The sequence below is a fragment of the Papio anubis genome, chromosome 12 (genome assembly GCF_008728515.1).
Source record: "Papio anubis isolate 15944 chromosome 12, Panubis1.0, whole genome shotgun sequence".
Classification (NCBI taxonomy): Eukaryota; Metazoa; Chordata; class Mammalia; order Primates; family Cercopithecidae; genus Papio; species Papio anubis.
Window position 1 is genome coordinate 114,462,914 of NC_044987.1, and position 22,657 is coordinate 114,485,570.

General features: G+C 55.1%; 2 protein-coding genes across 3 annotated transcripts; one reads left to right on the forward strand and one right to left on the reverse strand.

Moving 5' to 3' along the window:
• The first annotated feature begins 111 nt into the window (after positions 1-111).
• SAC3D1 (SAC3 domain containing 1) lies at positions 112-4,537 on the forward strand. Of its 2 annotated transcripts, XM_009185671.4 has the most exons (3): positions 112-522; positions 696-1,275; positions 3,934-4,537. In XM_009185671.4, the coding sequence occupies exons 1-3, from the start codon at positions 427-429 to the stop codon at positions 4,434-4,436; spliced, it is 1,179 nt and encodes a 392-aa protein (XP_009183935.1). In that variant the 5' UTR covers positions 112-426; the 3' UTR covers positions 4,437-4,537. The 2 variants fall into 2 exon arrangements, with proteins under 2 accessions (XP_009183935.1, XP_031509537.1); XM_031653677.1 differs by lacking the exon at positions 112-522 and having other exon boundaries at positions 682-1,337.
• On the reverse strand, positions 4,532-16,233 carry NAALADL1 (N-acetylated alpha-linked acidic dipeptidase like 1). Its single transcript, XM_009185672.4, has 18 exons — positions 16,014-16,233; positions 15,755-15,927; positions 15,543-15,664; positions 15,039-15,161; positions 12,318-12,601; positions 12,112-12,216; positions 11,381-11,466; positions 11,113-11,232; positions 8,409-8,494; positions 8,261-8,324; positions 8,090-8,157; positions 7,750-7,841; positions 7,578-7,668; positions 6,258-6,339; positions 6,002-6,175; positions 5,841-5,928; positions 5,638-5,730; positions 4,532-5,283 (listed from the first exon to the last, which is right to left on the reverse strand). The coding sequence occupies exons 1-18, from the start codon at positions 16,211-16,213 to the stop codon at positions 5,097-5,099; spliced, it is 2,238 nt and encodes a 745-aa protein (XP_009183936.1). The 5' UTR covers positions 16,214-16,233; the 3' UTR covers positions 4,532-5,096.
• Between the last annotated feature and the right edge of the window lie 6,424 nt (positions 16,234-22,657).

Consider the following 22,657-nt stretch of genomic DNA (forward strand, 5'->3'; position numbering starts at 1 on the left):
CATTCAGTATTGTGATGGCTGCGTTCGCGCTACACCGGCTGTTGAACAGTTGCAGAGTTGAGTCTTTGCCGCCTGCAAATCCCAAAACATTTACAACCTGGCCCTTTGCAGAAAACATTTGCTGAGCCCTGAGCTAGAAAATAGCACAGTCTCCAGGGAAATAGAGAATGACAAGACGATGAAGCCGGTCTATTGGGTGGAAGGGACGAAGGAGAGGAACCCAAAGCAGGGGTACCTGTCTCCGAGGCCCCAAAGTCAAATCCTGATTGCTCAGCGGGCTGGAAGGCGTGGCCTCAGTCCCGCCCTGCCCCTCCTCGCCACAAAGCGGTTGGTGGCGGCAGGGACTACACCGGTGTATCATGGGAGCGGCCCAGGCTACCCGTTAAAAACACTAAGGGGAGCGCGCAAAGCTGAACCTGGCGCTCGATGGGGGCCGTTAGCCGCCCCAGAGCGCGCGGAGCCGCAGAGGCGTCGCTGGACTACAACGCAGTGCATCTTGGGAGGCCAACTCCACAGCACCGGGTGAGAGGACAGAGGCGGCCCGATGGGCGGCCCGGAGGCCGGGGATCATGGCGGGCAGGCGGGCCCAGCCAGGTTCAGCCCCGCCCCACTGCTCCCTACCCCCAGCCGGCCTCGCTTGCCTTCCCGCAGCACCGCTGTCCCCGGGATGCTGAGCGCCCACCGTCTCCCCGCAGCCCCTCATGCTCGGCTACGAGCTGCCCGTGGGCACCTGCCCGGACATGTGCCCGGCCGCCGAGCGCGCCCAGCGCGAAAGGGAGCGCCGCCTACACCGCTTGGAAGTGGTGCAGGGGTGCCGCCAGGACCCGCCCCGCGCCGATCCGCAGCGCGCGGTGAAGGAGTACAGCCGACCCGCCGCCGGCAAGCCCCGGCCCCCACCCAGCCAGTTGCGTCCGCCCTCCGTGCTGCTGGCCACGGTACGCTACCTGGCCGGTGAGGTGGCGGAAAGCGCCGACGCTGCCCGCGCCGAGGTGGCCAGCTTCGTGGCAGACCGCTTGCGAGCTGTGCGCCTGGACCTGGCCCTGCAGGGCGCGGGCGACGCCGAGGCAGCGGTGGTGCTGGAGGCGGCGCTGGCCACGCTGCTGGCCGTGGTGGCGCGGCTCGGGCCCGACGCGGCGCGGGGACCTGCGGACCCGGTGCTGCTGCAGGCCCAGGTGCAAGAGGGCTTCGGCTCGCTGCGGCGCTGCTACGCGCGAGGCGCGGGACCACACCCCCGCCAGCCAGCCTTCCAGGGCCTCTTTCTGCTCTATAACCTGGGTGAGTCGGGGTCCTGGCGGCTGGGCAGAGCGTGGGGACAGGAGCCCACCATGACAGTGGAGGTAGGGAAAAGAAAGATTAGCTTTAACATCTCACCATTAGGCGCCTCCCAGGACAGCACAAGATCCACCAATCCCCGACATGGGACCTCGGGCCCATCTCGGGGTCTTAGTTGTCTCAGGAATAAAAGTGGAGGGGCAAGGGTGGAACGGGAGAGTTGGCCTAAACAGTGATTTTAAAACTTTTTTTTGTTTTTTTTTTTTTGAGTCTGACTGTCGCCTAGGTTGGAGTGCAGTGGCTCCATCTCGGCTCACTGCAACCTCCACCTCCCTGGTTCAAGGGATTCTCCTGCCTCAGCCTCCTGAGTAACTGGGATCAGAGGCGTGCCACCACACCTGACTAATTTTTTTTTTTTTTTTTTTTTTGAGACGGAGTCTCGCTCTGCTGCCCAGGCTGGAGTGCAGTGGCCGGATCTCAGCTCACTGCAAGCTCCACCTCCCGGGTTTACGCCATTCTCCTGCCTCAGCCTCCCGAGTAGCTGGGACTACAGGCGCCCGCCAACCTGCCCGGCTAGTTTTTTGTATTTTTTTAGTAGAGACGGGGTTTCACCGTGTTAGCCAGGATGGTCTCGATCTCCCGACCTCGTGATCCGCCCGTCTCGGGATTACAGGCTTGAGCCACCGCGCCCGGCCCGACTAATTTTTGTATTTAGTAGAGAGGGGGGTGTTTCACCATGTTGGTCAGGCTGGTCTTGAACTTCTGACCTCGTGATCCGCCCACCTTGGCCTCACGAAGTGCTAGGATTGCAGGTGTGAGCCACCGCGCCCGGCAGATTTTCAAACTTTTTTTAACCTCCCCGCCCAGTCAGGGTTACAAAGCAAACAAGAACACATATGCCCACGAATATACCTGAGACAGAAGTTTAAGGCATTAGAGATACTTTCTATGGGTGATGCATTCTAATAAACTCTATTATTTGTTACTTTGTTTTTGAGACAGAGTCTAGCTGTCTAGAGACAGACTCTAGGCTGGAGTGCAGTGGCATGATCTTGGCTCACTGCAACCTCTGCCTCCCAGGTTCAGGCTATTCACCTGCATCAGCCTCCTGAAGAGCTGGGACTACAGGTGTGCGCCACCACGCCTGGCTAATTTTTGGATTTTTAGTAGAGACAGGCCAACACCATGTTGGCCATGCTGGTCTCGAACTCCTGACCTCCAATGATCCGCTCACCTCTGCCTCCCAAAGTGCTGGGATTACAGGCGTGAGCCACTGCACATGGCCTGTTTTCTTATTTGTAGAATGTGTTTTTTGAGACAGGGTCTTACTCTGTTGCCCAGGCTGAAGTACAGTGGCTTGATCATAGTTCACTGCAGCCTCAACCTCCTGGGCTCAAGGGATCCTCCTGCCTCAGCCTTCTGAGTAGCTGGGACCACAGATGTGTGCAATCACACCTGGCTAACTTAAAACAAATTTTTTTTGTAGAGATGGGGTCTCGCATGTTGCCACTTGAATTCCTGGGCTCAAGTGATCCTCCTGCCCCACCCTCCCAAGTAGCTGGGTGCCTGCCATCATGCCCAGTTAATTGTTTATTTTTGTCCACACTGCTCTTGCGAAGAAGGCATAGTAATTATCCCTGCTCTAGTGGGGGAAGAAATCGAAGCCCTGGGTGGTGAGGTGACTTGCCTGTTGACTCAGCACTGGTTAACAGTAGCAGAGGTATGACCCTGATTTTCTTTTAATTTTTAAAAATTTATGTTTTATGTAGGGATTGGAGTCTTGCCATGTTGACCAAGCTGGTTTCAAACTCCTGGGCTAAAGTGATTCTACCGCTTTGGCCTCCCAAAGTGCTGGGATTACAGGCATGAGCCACTGTGCCCAAACAAGCTCTGTTCTGGCTGGGCTGTCTCTACTAAAAATGCAGAAACTAGCTGGTTGTGGTGGCGCATGCCTGTAATCCCAGCTACTCAGGAGGCTGATGCAGGAGAATCACTTGAACCTGGGAGGTGGTGGAGGTTGCAGTGAGCTGGGAGGCACTATACTGCAGCCTGGATGACAAAGCAAATCTGTCTCAAAAAAAAAAGGCCCTGTCCTATACAATTTTAACAAAATGCTGTTGACTTCACAACCTACTAATTGGTCAGAAGCCCTAGTTTACAAATGAGGCCCAAAGTTCCAGTGTCTGAGACTCTTCTGGAAGGGAAGCAGGGGCAGAGTCTCCTGAAGGAAGGGGCCTTCCCAGGTGTTCAAGGGAAGGTGGGGCAGAGTTGGCTCCCAAAACCATGGGTGCAGGGAAGCCAGGGTAGTGGGAAATCCAAGTCAGAAAACTTGGACTGGGGTCAGGCTCAACTACATACCCACCCTAGGACACTCTCAGGCGAATCATTAAATTATCTGGGCCCGCTTCCCAAATCCGGAAACCCTGCCCACTTCAGTGCTGTAAGGATCTGGACTGCAGGAAGTCAAGAGCCTGAGGCAATTCATTCAAATATGGGTCAGGGAAGGAGCCAAAGGCTGGCCCTTAGAGGGGAAAGGGAAGTTGGGCTAGGCCTAGAGAAGGGGCGTGGTCGAGAAGAGAGGAAGGACAAGGTGTTGGGAGGGGAGATGGGCCTGATCCTGTAAGGACCAGGCGTCCTCATTCTGGCTTCCCGCTCTCACAGGCTCGGTGGAAGCCCTGCGTGAGGTTCTACAGCTGCCCGCTGCCCTGCGCACCTGCCCGCCCCTCCGCAAGGCCTTAGCGGTAGATGCTGCCTTCCGAGAGGGCAATGCTGCCCGCCTGTTCCGCCTGCTCCAGACCCTGCCCTACCTGGCAAGTTGCGCTGTGCAGTGCCATGTGGGCCATGCCCGCCGGGAAGCCCTGGCCCGCCTCGCTCGTGCCTTTAGCACCCCCAAGGGCCAGACCTTGCCTCTGGGCTTCATGGTCAACCTCCTGGCCCTGGATGGACTCAGGGAGGCACGGGACCTGTGCCAGGCCCATGGGCTGCCCTTGGACGGAGAGGAGAGAGTCGTGTTCCTGAGGGGTCGCTATGTGGAGGAAGGGCTACCGCCTGCCGGTACGTGCAAGGTGTTAGTGGAGAGCAAACTTCGAGGACGTACCCTGGAGGAGGTGGTCATGGCAGAGGAGGAAGATGAGGGTGCGGACAGACCTGGGTCCCCAGCCTGAGGAGGGAGCGTGAGCCTCCCAGAGCCCCAGGACTGGGCCAGAGCACTTAGGTTTCTTTTTCTATGGTTCCCAGATAATAAAAGGAACTTGTTTTGTTGGTACCAGTCACTAGATGTGATTTATTTGAGGGGCTGTTGTAGGGAGTTAGGATACACAGCATGTAGGGAGAGGAACGCAGACTAGGCAAGGCCTAAGGCACCCCATGCCTCACTTTCGCCACTGGTCTTTGGCCTTGATGATCTGAGTTGGCATCTGAAGTTGGCATTATGCATCCCATCTTCACCTACCCACCACCAAGAGCAGCTGGTGGTTTTGCCATCCCATCCCTGTCCCCTGCTGCCCACCCTCTGCCACCTAAGCACCAGGATGAGGGTGAGTTGCATTAGGGATTGCCACTCCCCTCACAGACCTCAAGCTATTGCCTGAGAAGCTTGAGAGGGTCCTGTGGTAGTGCCCCCTCCTGGCACCAGGGAAGACCAGGACATCTCAGGAAAGCAGGCAGGAGAGGGTTGGGGTAAAGGGAGGGCCTAAGAAAGAGGGCTGGGGTCAGAGGTCAGCCACAGGCAGAAGGAAGAGGGCTGGGGTCAGAGGTCAGCCACAGGCAGACGGAAGAGGGCTGGGGTCAGAGGTCAGCCACAGGCAGAAGGAAGAGGGCTGGGGTCAGAGGTCCGCCACAGGCCTCAGGGTGGCTGCCGCACCCTCCAGGGCTGTCACCACAATGCTGAGCTGTCTCTGCACCTCAGCCCAAGCTTCAGATCCAGAGGCTGTGTCCCTGGCCCTGGAGCAGGCATTGGATAGGCCCGGGAATGTGGCTACGGAGCCTGTGCGAGTTGCCCAGAGCACATGGCTGACAGGAGAAATGGGACAGGATCAGGGTCAGTCAGCGGCCAGGAAAGAGAAACCTGGACCTAGAACTGGCTTAGCTCCTGTACGCAGCTAGGCAGAAGAGCACCCCTCTCCACCTGTCTCTGAAGGCCGGGGGCTCTTACAGCAGTGGCGGTTGGGGGAGGAAATGTAGGTTCCAGCCCTAGCTCCCAGAGGGACCCTGAAGCAACTTCCCTCCCTGAGCCTCACATTCCCACCTTCTTCAGGGGCTGGGTTGCGCTCTAAAGGGCAGAGAAGCGGAGCACCTCATCTCAGGTCGGGGGCCATTGCCCGGCCCCACCTGGCGGCACCTCCCAGGACTCTGGGACAGACTCACCTGTAGTAGCGTTCCTCTGGGAAGGCTCGAGGGTTCAGAAAGGTCCGTTCCAAGAGCATCAACTGGTCATTGAGCATCCGGACCTGCAGGGGACTGGTGGAGGCAGGACCTGCCGGTCACCCTGGAGCCAGCAGCCCAGCTACCAGCCTGGTATCCTGCCCTGGATGCTGCTCTCCCAACCCCTGCCCGCTGCCCTTGCTCACTCGGGGCTGTCCTTCTGCAGCGCTGATATGCGTTGGCCCAAGGCTGCAGCTGCTGCCTCAAATTTCTCCACTGCAGTCACCAGAGGCCCTGTGAGGAACAAGCAGTGGCTTAGTCCTGGGGGTGCAGGGCTCCCCATGCCTCAGGGTCAGGCTGTGCATACCCAGGCTGATGCTGTGCTGCTCCAGCAGGGCCCCGAGGTCTTGCTGGGCTGCCTGCAGGAAGCTGCGGAGTGTCTCACTGTAGTCACTGACTTTGAGGGGCAGGAAGAAGCTGTCACTGAGCCGGAGAATAATACTCCCCGCTGTCCGGGCCACAGCCTGATGGCTGCTGAAGCCTGCGGCAAGGTCACAAGGCCAGGACTCAGTCTTCAGCCTCTCCTGTCCTGTTCTCAGGATGCCCTTTGTCTCCCTCCTCACCTGGGTCCAAAAACTTGTCCACATAGTCAAAGGTGTCAAAGGCTGTGTGGTAGGTGGGGTAGATCCTGGCTGAAGTCTTGCTCTGGGGGAACAAAGCCCAGAGGTGACAGGCTTGGGATGGGAAGGGGGAGAAGGTGTACCTCCAGTGAGCTACAAAATGTGGGCATATCTCCATTGAATCTTGGCCATGTCTGTGAGGTGGGTTCTAGAACTCCCACAGAAAAGGAAACGGAGGCTCAGAGAGGTTAACCTGCTGACATCACACAGCTAATTAGTGGAAGAGCTGGGTCTGGTGCCAGTTTCCAGTTTCACAGGAAGGAGAAGAACCTGGGGCTTTGGAGTCAGAGAGATTCAAATCCCAGCTCTGCTACGGAGAATTGCTGTGGCTGTGAGGTAGAGAACGTACTTTTTGGAGCATCAAACAGGGAGGTGCCAGCTGGGCACTCTGCAACCCTTGCTTTACCTTCATGCCAACGCTCACACCAATGATCTGAGTTAATCAATGCTGAGATTAACCTTTTTCCCCGTTACATTTTAAGATCTTTGGGCCGGGCGCGGTGGCTCAAGCCTGTAATCCCAGCACTTTGGGAGGCCGAGACGGGCGGATCACGAGGTCAGGAGATCGAGACCATCCTGGCTAACACGGTGAAACCCCGTCTCTACTAAAAAATACAAAAAACTAGCCGGGCGAGGTGGCGGGCGCCTGTAGTCCCAGCTACACGGGAGGCTGAGGCAGGAGAATGGCGTGAACCCGGGAGGCGGAGCTTGCAGTGAGCTGAGATCCGGCCACTGCACTCCAGCCTGGGCGGCAGAGCGAGACTCCGTCTCAAAAAAAAAAAAAAAAAAAAAGATCTTTGGAAACAGAATGCTTCTTACAGGCAATGTCATCTTAAAACTGGTTGGAAGCGGTGGGTTTTTTGCGGTGGGTTTTTTTCCCTTCCTGAATCACATCTTATAATCAGTAGTATCTTACATTTGATAAAATAACAGATGAGCATAAAGAGGTGCTTGAAAAGGTTAAACTTGGCAGAGCCCTGGCACCAAGGCTCACACCTGTAATCCCAGCACTTTAGGAGGCTGAGGTGGGAGGATGGTCTGAGCTTAGGAGTTCAAGACCAGCCTGGCAACAAAGCAAGACTCCGTCTATATAAAACGCGCGCACGCGTGGGGGGGTGTGTGTGTGTGTGTATTTTTAAGAAACTTGGCAGAGGTAGCAGTGAGTAAACGAGCAGGGTTCAGTCTGGGCGAGAACAGCTCCAAAGAGAGGAGGGGGCGCATGCAGCAAGGTACCGAGGCAGGGACGGAGGGGCGCCTGCTCACCCGGTCATAGGTGTAGGCGATGTCCATGGAGGAGATGCCCAGGAAGTGAATGAAGGGTGCATAGTCGCTGCCAGCACCCAGAGAACCCAAGCTGCGGGAAGGAAGGGGGCCAGGATAAAGAGCGCTGGGCCGGACCGCCTCGCTCCGGGCCCCCTTCTATCCCTGGGCTCACCTGGGGACCAGGCCGTACACTGGGCTGCTGCGATTGAAGTACCGGATCCAGTTGTCGTAGATGCTCAGGTCGCCAGGGCCTGGTGAGCGGATCTGGCCGGAAGGAGAATTTAGTCTCGGTGCGGGGCCCTCCCCAGCCCCAACAACAGGGCGGGTCCTCCACCGTCTCCTGCCCACCCACAGTCCAGTCCTTCTTAAAAAGCTCGCCCCAGCCTCAGTCTGGCCCCAGCAGATCTGGAGAGTACCACTCCCCAGTCCCGCCCACCCATGCAGCACACGGCCAGCCCACCGCACTGCCCCGCCCCCGCCAGTTCAGCCCCGCCCGGCCCGCCCCCTTCCACCTCTTTGGTTGCAGAGAAGACGACACTCTGGACAGGGGGCGTCCCCTGCACCCTAAGGGTAGCGTTGGCTGTGGGAGGAGGGGAGAAAGACTATTTGGGCCCCAGCCCCTTCTTTTACCCACCCCGTCGTCAGGCCGTCCCCTCCCCTTTCCCTCCCCGCCACCTCCATACCAAACACCGCGATGTCCACATTGATGTAGGCCACAGTGCGCTCCTGCAGCTTGTTGAAAAACTCCTGCGGGTGCCAGGGGCGACGTCAGCCCGGCGCTGTTCTGCCTCGGGAACCCCTTTTGATCCCCTACCCTGTAGGGACACTCACTTCTGTGAATTCCGTGGAGCCAATGAGCCCGAACTCCTCAGCCCCCCAGCTGGCAAACACGATTGATCTGCGAGGCCGCCAGGTGCCTGGGAATGGAGGACAGAGGGTTGGAGGACAGGGTCCTCCTGATCCTAGGGTGCCTTAGGAGAAAGGCTGAGGACGTGAGGAGGAGGGGAGAGCTGGAAAAGGCGGGGCAGCTGGTGACAGGAGGTCCTGGCACTCTGCAGCCAGGTCTTCCAGGAGGCTCCCGCACCAAACACTGAACACAACTCCAAGCCTCCTGAAGGGTCGGGTGGGCCCTTCTACCAGAATGCTCGCTGCCCCTCTCTCTGTGGGCATGATCTGGGAAGACTTCTGACCTGCCACCCTCAACCCCGCCTCCAGGCCAAACTCCATAGCCATCTTCACTTGGTGATAACACATGAACATTTCCTGTTAGGGCGTTAACCACATTGAACCAATCCCTACAACAATGCCTTGAGGGAGATACTATTATTATTTCCATTCACAGTTGAAGAAACAGAGAAGCTAAATGACTTTCCAGGGTCCCAAGGCTGGTAGGCAGCAGAGCCAGTTTCAAATCCAGATATTTGGCTCCACACTGTGGGTATAGGGACTGGAGGTGGAAGCCAGGCTGCAGGATGCTCCGCCTCCCGGGTTCAGGCAGAAGAATTGCTTGAGCCTGGGAGGTAGAGGTTGCAGTGAGCTGAGATTGTGCCACGGCATCCAGCCTGGGTGACCTAGTGTCACTCTATGGCCCAGGCTGGAGTGCAGTGGTGCAATCTCGGCTCACTGCAGCCGCAACTTCCTGGGGTCTAGCGATCCTCTCACCTTAACCTCCCAAGTAGCTGGGACCACAGGCACACACCACCGCACCTGGCTGATTACTGTATTTTTGGTAGAGATGGGGTTTCTCCATGTTGCCCAGGCCAGTCTTGAACTCCTGAGCTCAAGCGATCCACCCATTTCACCTCCCAAAGTGCTGGGATTACAGGTATAAGCCACCACAACCAGCAAATGAATTTTTCAGTGTGATGTGATCACATGCTTGCAATTACACATTTTTACACTTTTTTTCTGCCAAAAATATATAATCTAAATTAAATGAGACAAATCCAAATTGAGGGTTATTTGACAAAATAATAGGACAATAATCGCAGAATCATGAAACACAAAGAACAGCTAAACAATTATTATAGCCGGGCGCGGTGGCTCACGCCTGTAATCCCAGCACTTTGGGAGGCTGAGGCGGGCGGATCACAAGGTCAGGAGATCGAGACCACGGTGAAACCCTGTCTCTACTAAAAATACAAAAAATTAGCCAGGCGCAGTGGCGGGCGCCTGTAGTCCCAGCTACTCAGGAGGCTGAGGCAGGAGAATGGCGTGAACCCGGGAGGCGGAGCTTGCAGTGAGCCGAGATCGCGCTACTGCACTCCAGCCTGGGCGACAGAGCGAGACTCTGTCTCAAAAAAAAAAAAAAAAAAATTATTATAGATTAAAGGAAACTAGTGACCAGATCACTAGTGTGATCCTGGATTGGAGCTTGGGCCAAAAAATTATTTTGCTATCAAGGTCATTATCACATCCCAACACTTTGGGAGGCTGAGGCGACGAGGATCACTTAAGCCCAAGAGTTCGAGACCAGCCTGAGTAACACAGCAAGACCTTGTCTCTACAAAAAGTAAAAAATTATCAGAGCTTGGTGGCACACACATGTAGTCCCAGCTAATCAGGAGGCTGAGGCAGGAGGATCGCTTGAGCCCAGGAGGTCAAGGGTGCAGTGAGCTGTGATTGTACCACTCCACTCCAGGCTGGGCAACAGAGTGAGACCCTGTCTCAAAAAATTTTTTTTCTTTTTTTCTTTTCTTTTTTTGAGACAGAGTTTCACTCTCATCAACTAGGTTGGAGTACAGTGGCGCAATCAGCTCACTGCAACCTCTGCCCCCCAGGTTCAAGTGATTCTCCTGCCTCAGCCTCCCGAGTAGCTGGGATTACAGCCACCACCACGCCCGGCTAATTTTTGTATTTTCAGTAGAGATGGGGTTTTACTGTGTTGGCCAGGCTGGTGTCGAACTCCTGATCTCAGGTGATCCACCCGCTCCGGCCTTCCAAAGTGTTGGGATTACAGGCATAAGCCACCATGCCCAGCCTTCACCAGCTTCCCACAACCCTTGGACTGAACTCCAAACTCCCAGCCTGGCCTGGCCCTGCCTGCTCTGTCACCTCACCCAGCCCTGCCCACCTCCTTTCCAGCTGCCACCTCCTTGCCCTCCTCCCCTTCCCTGAAGCACTGAAACATTGAAGTGCTGCCTCCACTGAGAGACTTGTCCCAACCTGGCCTGGCACATCAAAGGCACATGAGATACTAAGAGACATCAGAGTTAGCAATCGGCTGCCATCCCTGACCCAGCTGAACTAAAGCTCCCAGAGGGCAGAGCCTGGGCGCTGCCTGCTTCACAGCAGCATCGGGCCTCGCTCCTTCCAGGCACACCGGAGGCACTTGGAAGCTGCACACGAATCAACCCACAGTCTGTTCCCTGTACCGCACTGGGCTGCTGCAGGCCAAGGCTGGTGTCATGCATTTCTGCCCCCAGGGCCCTCAGGCATGGCACAGGGAGCACTGCAGTGTGAGGGAGAGGAGGTGGAACAGGAAGGGGACCTCTGGGGGCGAAGGTCCCTGGTCCAGGGGAGGGGGCCGCCTCACCCTTCTTCAGCAGGGTCCCCAGGACGCGGGAGAGCTCCAGGAGGACGGCAGTGCCACTGCTGGGGTCCACAGCCCCATGCACCCAGCTGTCTCGGTGGTTCCCATATAGCACATAGCGATCTGACCAGAGGAAAAGGGGCAGAGAACCAGAGGAGAGGGAGAGGTGGGCACGGGGAGCTGGGCTGGGTGGTGACACAGTAGCAGTGGCACCCAGAGCACCCAGAGCACATCAGGGGCCTGGGAAACAGTCAGCAAGAGGAGGGCTCACCAGGCTCCACAGCCCCGCGGATGATGCCCAGGACGTTGGAAGAGTTCCTCAGCTCCAGGCGGTTGTAGACGCTCACATTCACCTGGCTGGGGAGGGTGAAGGGTGTGAGGAGACTCTTGGCCTTGCCCACTGCCCCCAATCCAATGCAGGAGACACCGAGGCCCGGAGCCAGAAAGTGACGTGGCAAGGTCATTGGCCCAGAAGTACCAAGAGAGGCAGCAAGGCTGGAGCCAGGCGCTCCTGCTCACTCACTGGGGAGTTGCTTATTGGGTGCTCAGTCCCTGACTAGGCTCTGGGCAATGACTGCGACAGATGCGGACCTGGTGCTCATGAGGCCTCCCTCTCCCGAGTGAGACAGACCACGAGGACAGGAACAGCTGGGTGAAGGGGCCTGGGAGGAGAGGGCACCTGGAGGCCAGGGGGTGCTGCAGGGAGGGAGGCTGGTGCATGTCAGGAGTGGCAGTGGCCCTGATTTGGGAAGGAGCTTGGCATCTTCAAGAGAGGGAGTCGTGGGGTGCAGACCTCGAGATGAGGTGGGAGGGGCAGGGGAATCCCGGGGCTTCCCCAAAGACAAGACAGATATTTTGGGGTCAGGAGAGGGTCTGAGAGAGAGAAGAAAGGGAAAAAGGTCAGGCTTTGAAGTGGAAAGAGGGAACATAATCACGAGGGAAGGGGAGAGGCAAGTTGGGGGAGAGGGCAACTGAGGGAGAACTGGTCTGGCTGCATCTCACCTGTCTGCTGAGAAGTTTCCATCAGGCCGGAAGCCGGGACCCAGCATGTAGGGGCAGCCCAGTGCTCCCTGCCAGGTGGCTGGGGCCAAAGTTCCGTTGAGGTTACTGGGGAGGAGGAAGAGACCCCTCAGGGTAAATGTGAGTGTGGGGCTTGAAGTCTGGAGGCCCCTGGGGGCTGGGCAGGACATCCCAGGGAACAAACTCACCAGAGCAGGTCTCTTGCATCCTGGAAGCCAATGGGCTGTGTAGGAATTGGGGGAAATCCAGAGACATTGGCAAGGTCCAGGCGGAAGGAAGAGGGGATGGCTGGAAGGTAGGGAGTCAGAGGGTCCCCAAAATACTTGTAGTAGGAGCCTCGCTCCACTCCTGAGGGTGGCAGGTACCAGGAGTAGGGAAAGGTTTCGTTGGGCAAGCTCAGCCCATCATTGATGTCGGCAGGGTCTGTGTACACCAGCACCCCGGCCACCCCGTGCTTGGCAGCATTCACAGCCTGCAGCGGGCAGAGGAGGCTGTGTGTAAGGGAGGGACTGGACCGGATGTGTCCTGTTCCTCTTCCTCCTTCCTCAACTATGGAAGCCAGGATAGACCAATCTTCCCATAGGCAAGATGATGTTTGCACAAGTCATTTATGGCAGTGCCTCTTGCAACAGCAAAGGTCATTTCAGCACAGCCAAGTCAGTGCCTATCAGTGGAGTCTGGCTGAATAACGGGGACATCCTACAGTGGAATACCATGAAGCTGCATAAAATAACATGGTTGTGTACTCGCGTCCACAGCAACGTTATCCTCAGCGGCCAAGAGGAGGAAATAGCCCAAGTGTCTATCAACAGATGAATGGCTAAACCAAATGTGGGCTGTAACATACAGTGAAGGCCAGGTGTGGTGGCTCATGCCTGTAATCCCAACACTTTGGGAGGCCGAGGCAGGCAGGTCACCTGAGATCAAGACCGGCCTGGCGAACATGGTGAAACCTTGTCTCTACTAAAAATACAAAAATTAGCCAGGTGTGGCTACACCTGTAGTCCCAGCTACTTGGGAGGCTGAGGCATGAGAATCGCCTGAACCAAGGAGGCAGAGGTTGCAGTGAGCTGAGATCATGCCACTGCATTCCAGCCTGGGTGATAGAGCAAGACACTGTCTCAAAAAAACTCCAAAAAACAAAAAACAAACAAACAAAAATAATGGAATATTATTCAGCCTAAAAAGAAATAAAGTTATGATACGTCAATGAGTCTTGAAGATGTTATATTAAGTGAAATAAGCCAGACACAAAAAGACAAGTATCTTATACTTTCACTTATGTGAAGTCCCTAGAATAGGCAAATTCATAGAGACAGAAAGTAGAATTGAGGTTACAGAAGATAGAATAGGGGCTGGGGCAGGGACCTGGGGAGTTATTGTTAAATAAAGTATCTGTTCGAAATGATGAAAAGGTTCTGGAAATGGGTAGTGGTGATGGTTAATAATCTGTGTATTTCTACACTACTTGTTCCCTTTTCTTTTTCTTTTCCTTTTTTCCCTTTCTTTTCTTCCTTCCTTTCCACCTTCCTTCTTTCTTTCTCTTTTCCCAGCTCTTATTATAGACACTTTTTTTTTTTTGAGATGAAGTCCTGCTCTTGTCCCCCAGGCTGGAGTGCAATGGGTACGGTCTCGGCTCACCGCAACCTCTGCCTCCTGGGTTCAAGCAATTCTCCTGCCTCAGCCTCCTGAGTAGCTGGGATTACAGGCGCCCACCACCATGACCGGCTAATTTTTGTATTTTTAGTAGAGACGGGGTTTCACCATGTTGGCCAGGCTGGTCTCGAACTCCTGACCTCAGGTAATGAGCCTGCCTTGGCCTCCCAAAGTTCTGGGATTACAGGCGTAAGCCACCGTGCCCGACCCACTTTTTTAAAAATTGTGGTAAAATACACATAACATAAACTTAGCATGTGGAGTGTGCAGTTCAGTGGCATGAAGTACCTCCATATTGTTCAATCATCACCACCATTCATCTCTAGAACTCTTTTCATCTGACAAATCCGAAACTTTGTCCCCATTACATACCAACTCTCCCTTCCCCTCTTTCATTCTACTTTTTTTATATTAATTTTTTTTTTTTTTTTTTTTTTTTTTCTAGAGATGGAGTCTCGCTCTGTCACCCAGGCTGGAGTGAGGTGGTGCAATCTTGGCTCACTGCAACCTCCACCTCCTGAGTTCAAGCAATTCTCCTGCCTCAGCCTCCTGAGCAGCTAGGACTACAGGTGCATGCTGCCGTGCCTAGCTAATTTTTTTTTTTTTTTTTTTTGATCAGAGTCTCGCTGTCTCCCAGGCTGGAGAGTGCCGTGGTGCAGTCTCAGCTCACTACCATCTCTGGCTCCCGGGTTCAAGCAGTTCATCTGCCTGAGCCTCCCCAGTAGCTGGAATTGCAGGCATGCACCACCACGCGTGGCTAATTTTGCCTTTTTAGTAGAAATGGAGTTTCGCCATGTTGGCCAGGCTGGTCTTGATCTCCTGACCTCAGGTGATCTGCCCACCTTGGCCTCCCAAAGGGCTGGGATTACAGGCGTAAGCCACTGCGCCCGGCCCCTAGTCAGAATTTTTGATGGAAAAGAAATGGCAGGGACAAGGAGACGGCCAACAGGAGGGACTTAAGCTGAATATTCAGAACTACTTCACAGGAGGACTTAGACTTCGGGAATACCAAACCTGAAAATTGTACTCAGCCCCTTTATTTCCTATAGCTCAGAGAGGGTCAGGTAGGCATCCGAGGCCACACAGCCCCTTGGTGGGACAACCTGAAAACACCTCACCTTTCCTGCCCCACCCCAGGGCTTGGGTCCCCACTCAACACTGCCCCTTCTCCTTCCCTTTCCCCTCACTTCCTCCAGTCCACTGCCCGGCCCCTTCCTCACCCAGGCCTCGTGCACTGGGGGGCTGCCACTCACCTTGGCCCCACGCCCTACACCCCCATAGCGAGTCAGGGCGATGGTGCCTTCGAGTTTGATGCCTTGAGTCTGTAGCTCCTTAAAGTCTTCTTCCGTGCCGCGGTTGGCATAGACGAGGAGGCCCTAGTCCCAAGAGGGGGTGATCCTTAGAGCTGGGCCCAGCGAAGGGCGGGTGGGGAAGGGATGGGGGAAGGCTGGATGGCAGGAGGGAGAATTTAGACTCTGTTCCTCCACCTCACCCAGAGCCCGTAAGCTACCCAAGGACAGTCACCCCTGGTTTCCTCCATGTCTGGGTGCCCTGTAACAGGCCTGGCCTTAAGCAGAGCCACTAGTGTTTGTTGAATGACTGATGGAGGAAAGGAGCAGCGATGGAGTGTCCAGGTGAGTAAATTCGGGAGGGGGCGCTGTGCCCCAGTTGAGGCATGTTCCCTGGGTCAGGGTGGGGAGAACCTTAGGTGGAAACAAGGGAGCTGGGCCAGGGCAGTAGGGGGGTTCCGGGCCCACCTGTGGGGTTCCAGAAGGAGCATAGGCGGCATAGGGTTGTACCACATCTGGCCCCCCTTGCTCCCCGGTCACATTCTCCTCGGTCCGGTGGCAGGAGTGGATGATGTCCCCGGTGGGGCCCACTGTTGGAGGGGGTGGCAGTGTCATGGCTGGGCCCAGCAGCTCCCCCCCACCAACCCTCTGGGCATTCCCAAGGCTGGGCAGGACCTCACCAATGTCCACGACGTTGGGCTGCTCCTGGCTAGGGAAGGACAGCAGCACCTCGTACGTGAAGGCCTCGGCCGAGTCCAGGCCTGACTCTGGGTCCTTCCAGCGCTGTAGCAGCAGCTGCACCAGATCCTCATCCCGAGGGCTGGAGGCCAGGTGTGGCTCCCTGGAGAGTTCTCTGCAGGGTGGGCAGAGGGAGAGGCAGGACCAGCATCAGGGAGGGGGCCTCTGGCAAATGGAGGAGCAGACGGCCCTGCCTCTCACCTGAGGTTCTCCCGGATCCTGTGGGCATCCAGCTGCCCCATGACGGTCTCCAGGATCTCCAGGTCCAGGTCCTGGGGGGCTGAGACGCTGGGGGCAGGTGAGTTGGCTTTTTTGGGAATGGCAAAGTGGCCCAGGATGATCCCCAGCCCCAAGAGGGCAGCAGCCCCCAGCCCCAGCCCCAGCACCTTCGTCCACTGCATCCTGCAGACTCTTGGCCAGCTGGTGTGGGACTGGTCTATAGGTTATTCCCTATAGTGGGGGTGTCGGGCCTGGTTAACCATTACCCCATGGGTGGCACTGCCCTTTGACCCCCAGCTGGCAGGGAGAGTGAGGGAACATCCCGCAGTGAGAGCCAGGAGCCATCCACATCCACCACATTCTGCATCATTTACCTGGAATGGCCCTCCAAGGGCAACAAGGTCGCCCAGGGACACAGGCCCAGAGGGAAGGGTCTCATCCGGGGTATCCCAGGAAAACAGAGGCCAAGCCAGGGCTGGAACTCAGAGCTCCTGTGTTCACAGCAGGGCCGTGCCCACTGGCCACCCTCACTGCCTCTGCCTCCCTCCAAGGCGGCTAATCTGCAGCACACCCAGCCCTGCCTGCCTGAGCAGATTTTGAGTTGAGATCCCCTCTTTGCTGGACGTAAGCTGTGTGACCTTGGGCAATTCACTCAGCTTCTCTACGCCTGTTTTCTTTTCTTTCTTTTTTTTTTTTTTTAGACTGCGTCTTGCACTGTCACCCAGGCTGGAGTGCAATGGCGTGATCTCGGTTCACTACAACCTCTGCCTCCCAGGTTCAAGCAATTCTCCTGCCTCAGCCTCCCAAGTAGCCGGGATTACAGGTGCCCACCACCATGCCCGGCTAATTTTTTGTATTTTTAGTAGAGATGGGGTTTCACTATGTTGGCCAAGCTGGTTCTCGAACTGCTGACCTTGTGATCTGCCCACTTCGGCCTCCCAAAGTGTTGGGATTACAGGCGTGAGCCACTACGCTTGGCTGCTCCTGTTTTCTTAGCTGCACAGTGGGAATAATAAAACCTGCTTCACAACCCTCTGGTGTCATTTTTTTTTTCTTCTTCGTCTTTTTTTTTTTTTTTTTTTTTGGTCAGGGTCTCACTCTGTTGCCCAGGCTGGAGTCTAGTGGTGCGATCTCAGCTCACTGTAACCTCCACCTCCTGGGCTCAAGAGATTCTCCCACGTCAGCCTCCCAAGTAGCTGGGATTATGGTATGCATCACCATGCCTGGCTATTTTTTGTATTTTTACAAAAAGGAGTGAGCCACCGCACTCAGTTATGGTTTGTCATTTTCGTTAAACAAGATGGCATCTGTAGAAATAGCTAGTGCAGGCTGGGCGTGGTGGCTCAAGCCTGTAATCCCAGCACTTTGGGAGGCCGAGACAGGCGGATCACGAGGTCAGAAGATCGAGACCATCCTGGCTAACATGGTGAAACCCCGTCTCTACTAAAAATACAAAAAACTAGCCGGGCGAGGTGGTGGGCGCCTGTAGTCCCAGCTACTCGGGAGGCTGAGGCAGGAGAATGGCGTAAACCCAGGAGGCGGAGCTTGCAGTGAGCTGAGATCGCGCCACTGCACTCCAGCCTGGGCGACAGAGCGAGACTCCGTCTCAAAAAAAAAGAAAAAAGAAAAAAGAAATAGCTAGTGCAGTGTCTGACATGTAGTGGGAGCTCATTAATTTTAACTACTCATCCCTTATCTGACCATCAAAAACAGAAGGCCTAGAGCTAAAGGAAGGAGGAGGACCCAGAAGAATTCCCCGCATCTATCCTGAAGGGAGCCCAGCAATGCGAGGAGTGGGAGTCCTGGGAAGGGAGGCTGTCCCAGAGGACGCAGCAGGGGAAGCCCATGCCTCCCTGGTGAGGTGATTTCCTCTTCTATTCCCTGGCTCTGCCTGGACTCCGTCATCCACCCTCCTATTTATGCATCCACCTATCCCTCCATTCACTTATTCATTCCTTCCCTTGTACATGCAAGCACTGATCATTCTGCACTGTGCTAGAGCCATGCAAGGCCATGGGGAAGCAAAGTCCAGCAGGCGAGGCAGACAGGCTTCGGGTTCAGCCATGTGGAAAGTGCCCTGTAGAGGGAGGACCACCATGCTCCCAGTGAGAGAGCGAGGGGTTCTGTCTAGGAGGGAACATCTGTGGGGGTCCTCTAAGGCTGAGAAGGTGTTCCAGCATGTGCAAGGGCTGAGAGGGAAGTGACACTTCAAGTACGCCATACACATAGTGAGCCTCTCTTCCAGACCTCACGGAGAGCCAGGCGGGGCTGCGGGGGTCCCTAGGGACTTGAGCTGGGACTTCTCCCACCCTCCCATGGCCTCTCCTGCCTTAACTCTGCCTCGCAGTTTGCAGCCCATGGATGGGCTCAAAGATGCCTGCAGAGCTTGGGGGCTGGGTCAGGGCAGTGTGTGTGTGTGCGTGTGTGTGTGTGTGAGATTTCACAGACCCCTCTCAGAGCAGCCTCCTTCCTGCTCACAACCCCATTTTGTGGACACCACCATCTGTTGTGCTGCTGGTGAGGAGGGTCAGCATGAGAGGACTAGGGGTGTCTGGGAGGGGATGTGGTGTGATCAGTGACTTCAGGGAGGTGCACCAGGAAGCCACAGTTCTTGGCAAGGTGATTATCGATGCCCAGAATATGACCTTGGATCTTATCAGAAACCCATCAGTGCAGGGAGCATACACCTTCCTTATGAAGACACAGGACAGTGACCACCAGGTGGGGAGTGGGACGCCAAGGTCAGCTGATAAGTTGAGGGACTGAGGCAGCAGCCACATGGTCCTACCCCACCCACTCCTGGAAGGATTTAACCCCTCGATCATGTGAAGTCACAAACAGGACGCCTGGACAGTGTGTGACATCTGAGTGATGACTCCTGGGAATGTGGTTTGTGTCGGAGAGTGTGCAAACAGCTGTGTGTGTGACACCCAAGAGATTCACTCAGGCTGTTGGAATCCACTGGTGTCTACATGGCTGTAGGCACCAGACATTAACTTGGTCAATTTTCCTTCCTCCATCTTTGCTGGGTGGGTAGTATGGCCCCTCCCAGAACATTCTGGACTGTGGGAGTTCCTGGAAATCACTTAAGGTAGTTAGAGCACATGAACACCTTTCATTTTCCTGCCTTATTCTCCCAATGGCTCTGGCTCCAAGGGGTCTTCAATCCTCCAGGACCAGCAATGCACTGCTGCTGGCTCCCTCCCCACTCTCCACCTGCCCCACACGCTCGCCTCCGTCGCACTCTCCTTCACCTCCCACGTGTACTCACCTTGCCCAGTTTGAGGCCCTGGAAGCCCTCTCAACCCCCAATCCTCTCTGCTTTGGTCACATCCACTGCGAAAACCCCATTCTGGTTACATCTGACTCACTCTCTGCTTCCTCTGCGCCTGCACCCTTGCCCCTGGATGTGCCTGCAGAGTCATGTGGCCTCCCGGACGCCATATTGTGAGGACACTCAAGCAGCCCTGTGGACAGGCCTCATGGTGAGGCGCTAAAGCCTCCTGCCAACACTCAGCACTAACTTGCCAGCCCTGTGAATAAGCCACGTTGGAAATGGTTCTTCCAGCACCAGTCAAGCTGTCAGAATACAGCAGCCCCTGCTGCCAGAGTCTTGACTGCAGCCTCACGAGAGTCCTTCAGCCAGTACCACCCAACAAAGCCACTTTCAAATTCTTAACCTGTGGACACTGTGTGAGATAATACATGTTTATGGTTTTAGGCTGCTAGGTTTTGGAGTAATTCGTAACAGCAAAATAGAGAACTAATACAAATGACCAAATATAGACCAGAAACCCACAAGTAAATGTCTCCAGTCTAACCTATCCCCTGAACTCTTGTATTTTCAGCTGCCTAATATTTTTTTTTTTTTTTTTTTTTTAGACAGAGTTTTGCTTTTGTTGCCCAGGCTGGAGTGCAATGGCGCAATCTCGGCTCACCACAACCTCTACCTCCCAGGTTCAAGTGATTCTCCTGCCTCAGCCTCCTGAGTAGCTGGGATTACAGGCATACGCCACCACGCCCAGCTAATTTTGTGTTTTTAGTAGAGTTTTTAGCTTCTCCATGTTGGTCAGGCTAGTCTCAAACTCCCAACCTCAGGTGATCTGCCCACCTCAGCCTCCCCAAGTGCTGGGATTACAGGCGTGAGCCACCATGCCCAGCCTGCAGTAGCCTCTTAACTGGCCTCTCTGATTGTATTCTTGTCTCCTCCAGTTTTTTCCTCTACATAGCAGTCAGACTCAGCTTTGTGAAACCCAGGTTGGCCATGTCACGACTGTGCTCACAGCCCTCCAAGTCTCCCTTCACACTCAGAGTGACAGTCATGACAGTGACCATAGAGCCCTTCATGTCTCAGACCTGGTCCCCTCCCTGTCCTCCTCACTCACGGCTCCTGCAGCTCTGGCCTGCTGCTGTCCCCTGAGCCTACCAGGCATGCTCCTGACTCAGTGCCTTTGTGTTGGCAGCTCCGGCTCCCTAGAACCCTGCTCCCCAGTTGTCCACAGGCTCCTTCCCTCAGGTCCTTTGTGTCTTTGCTCAAATGTCACTTCTCAATGAGATCTTCCCTGACCGCTCTATTTAAAATTGCATTCCTGACCGGGTGCAGTGGCTCATACCTATAATCCCAACACTTTGGGAGGCTGAGGCAGGAAGATTGCTTGAGTCCAGGAGTTCAAGACCAGCCTGGGCAACATAGTGAGAATCCATGTTTAAAAATACATAAATAGGCCGGGCGCGGTGGCTCAAGCCTGTAATCCCAGCACTTTGGGAGGCCGAGACGGGTGGATCACGTGATCCCGGGAGGCGGAGCTTGCAGTGAGCCTAGATCACGCCACTGCACTCCAGCCTGGGAGCACAGCGAGACTCCGTCTCAAAAAAAAAATAAAAAAATAAAAAAAAAATAAAAATACATAAATAGGCTGGGCGCAGTGGCTCACGCCTGTAATCTCAGCACTTTGGGAGGCCGAGGCAGGCGGATCATGAGGTCAGGAGATCGAGACCATCCTGGCTAACACAGTGAAACCCCATCTTTACTAAAAATACAAAAAAAAGTAGCCGGGCGTGGTGGTGGGCGCCTGTAGTCCCAGCTACTCGGGAGGCTGAGGCAGGAGAATGGCGCGAACCCGGGAGGTGGAGCTTGCAGTGAGCCGAGGTTGCACCACTGCACTCCAGCCTGGGCGACAGAGCAAGACTCAGTCTGGAAAAAAAAAAAAAAAAAAGAAGAAAAGAGATGTTAGCTCAGCTCAACTCAGCCTGAGGCTGGGGCAGAATTAAATGGTCACTAATCAAGCGCTTCATCAGTTACTTTGCCCAGGCCTGATCCCTAGGAGTCTGGTGTAAGTCAAACCAGGCCTGGGGAGGAGCCACAAACCTGAATTTCCATCCTCTTGGCTGTGGTCTCCCTACGGTGAACATAAGGCAAAATGATCATCCTTAGCCCCTTCTGTGTCACACGAGGATTAACGAAGGGATTCTGCTTGATCTTTCACCATCGATTAGGCCTAGATGCTGTAAAATTAGAGGTTACTTTACAGAAAACTGATTAAGATGCAAATGATTTCTGCCCAGTGAATAATACAAGCCTTAGGGTTATGAGACCTTTTATTTTACTTTAAATTTTTAAATTCTTTTTTTTGAGACAGTGTCTCACTCTGTCGTCCAGGCTGGAGTGCAGTGGTGCCATCTTGGTACGCTGAAACCTCAGCCTCCCAGGTTCAAGTGATTCTCGTGCCTCAGCCTCCCAAGTAGCTGGGATTACAGGCATGCGCCACCACACCTGGCTACTTTTTATATTTTTAGTAGAGACCGGGTTTTTCCATGTTGGCCACTCTGGTCGCAAACTCCTGACCTCAGGTGATCTGCCCACCCCGGGCTCCCAACGTGCTGGGATTACAGGCGTGAGCCACTGTGCCCAGCCCAGGTTATGGGATTTTAAAAATAAATGCCCTATAGAATATTAACCAATTTTGTATGTAATTTAGCAATCTTCTATCATTATCCCTTCCTTTCTCCGCCTTGACTATATATGTGTCAGATTTTTGTATTCTTTTCTGCAACCCCATTGGTGGAGGAGGGTTGGGGGCTCCCAGAAGGCCCTGGGCCACAGGGCTCCTGGGTTGGGGGTGAAACTAAAAATCGATACGTATCTCCAATCCTGAGGGGTGTAGGATGCAGGCCCTTGGGGAGTTGCCACCACCTCTCTCTGCCCCCCAACCCCATGACTTATGAAGGGGAAGGGTCTTTTCCAAGGTCACCAGATGGTTAGTGGCTTTTCCCCTATCCCTCCCCCACCCACACCCCAGTATCCTTCTGCACTTTGGAGTTACAGCAGGTACCCGGATCATCTGGGGAGGAACTGCGGCCCCTTTCCAGCCCCACCCCAGTGCTTATCTTGGGAACATCGCCCTTGAGCTGTCATCTCAAGGCTGACAACAACCAGGTCTGGAACCTTCTGTAAGGGGCGGGGGGAGGGCAGGGCCATGTCGGGGAGGGGTAGATCCAGGATGGGTGAACTGAGGGAGTGGGGGTGATGTCAGAGGGTGGCTGAGGGGCTGAGCTCAGTGTGGACATGGTGACCTCCTGCTCCCCACCTGAGCCCGGGGCCCACAGACACTTGGCGGAGCTGAAGC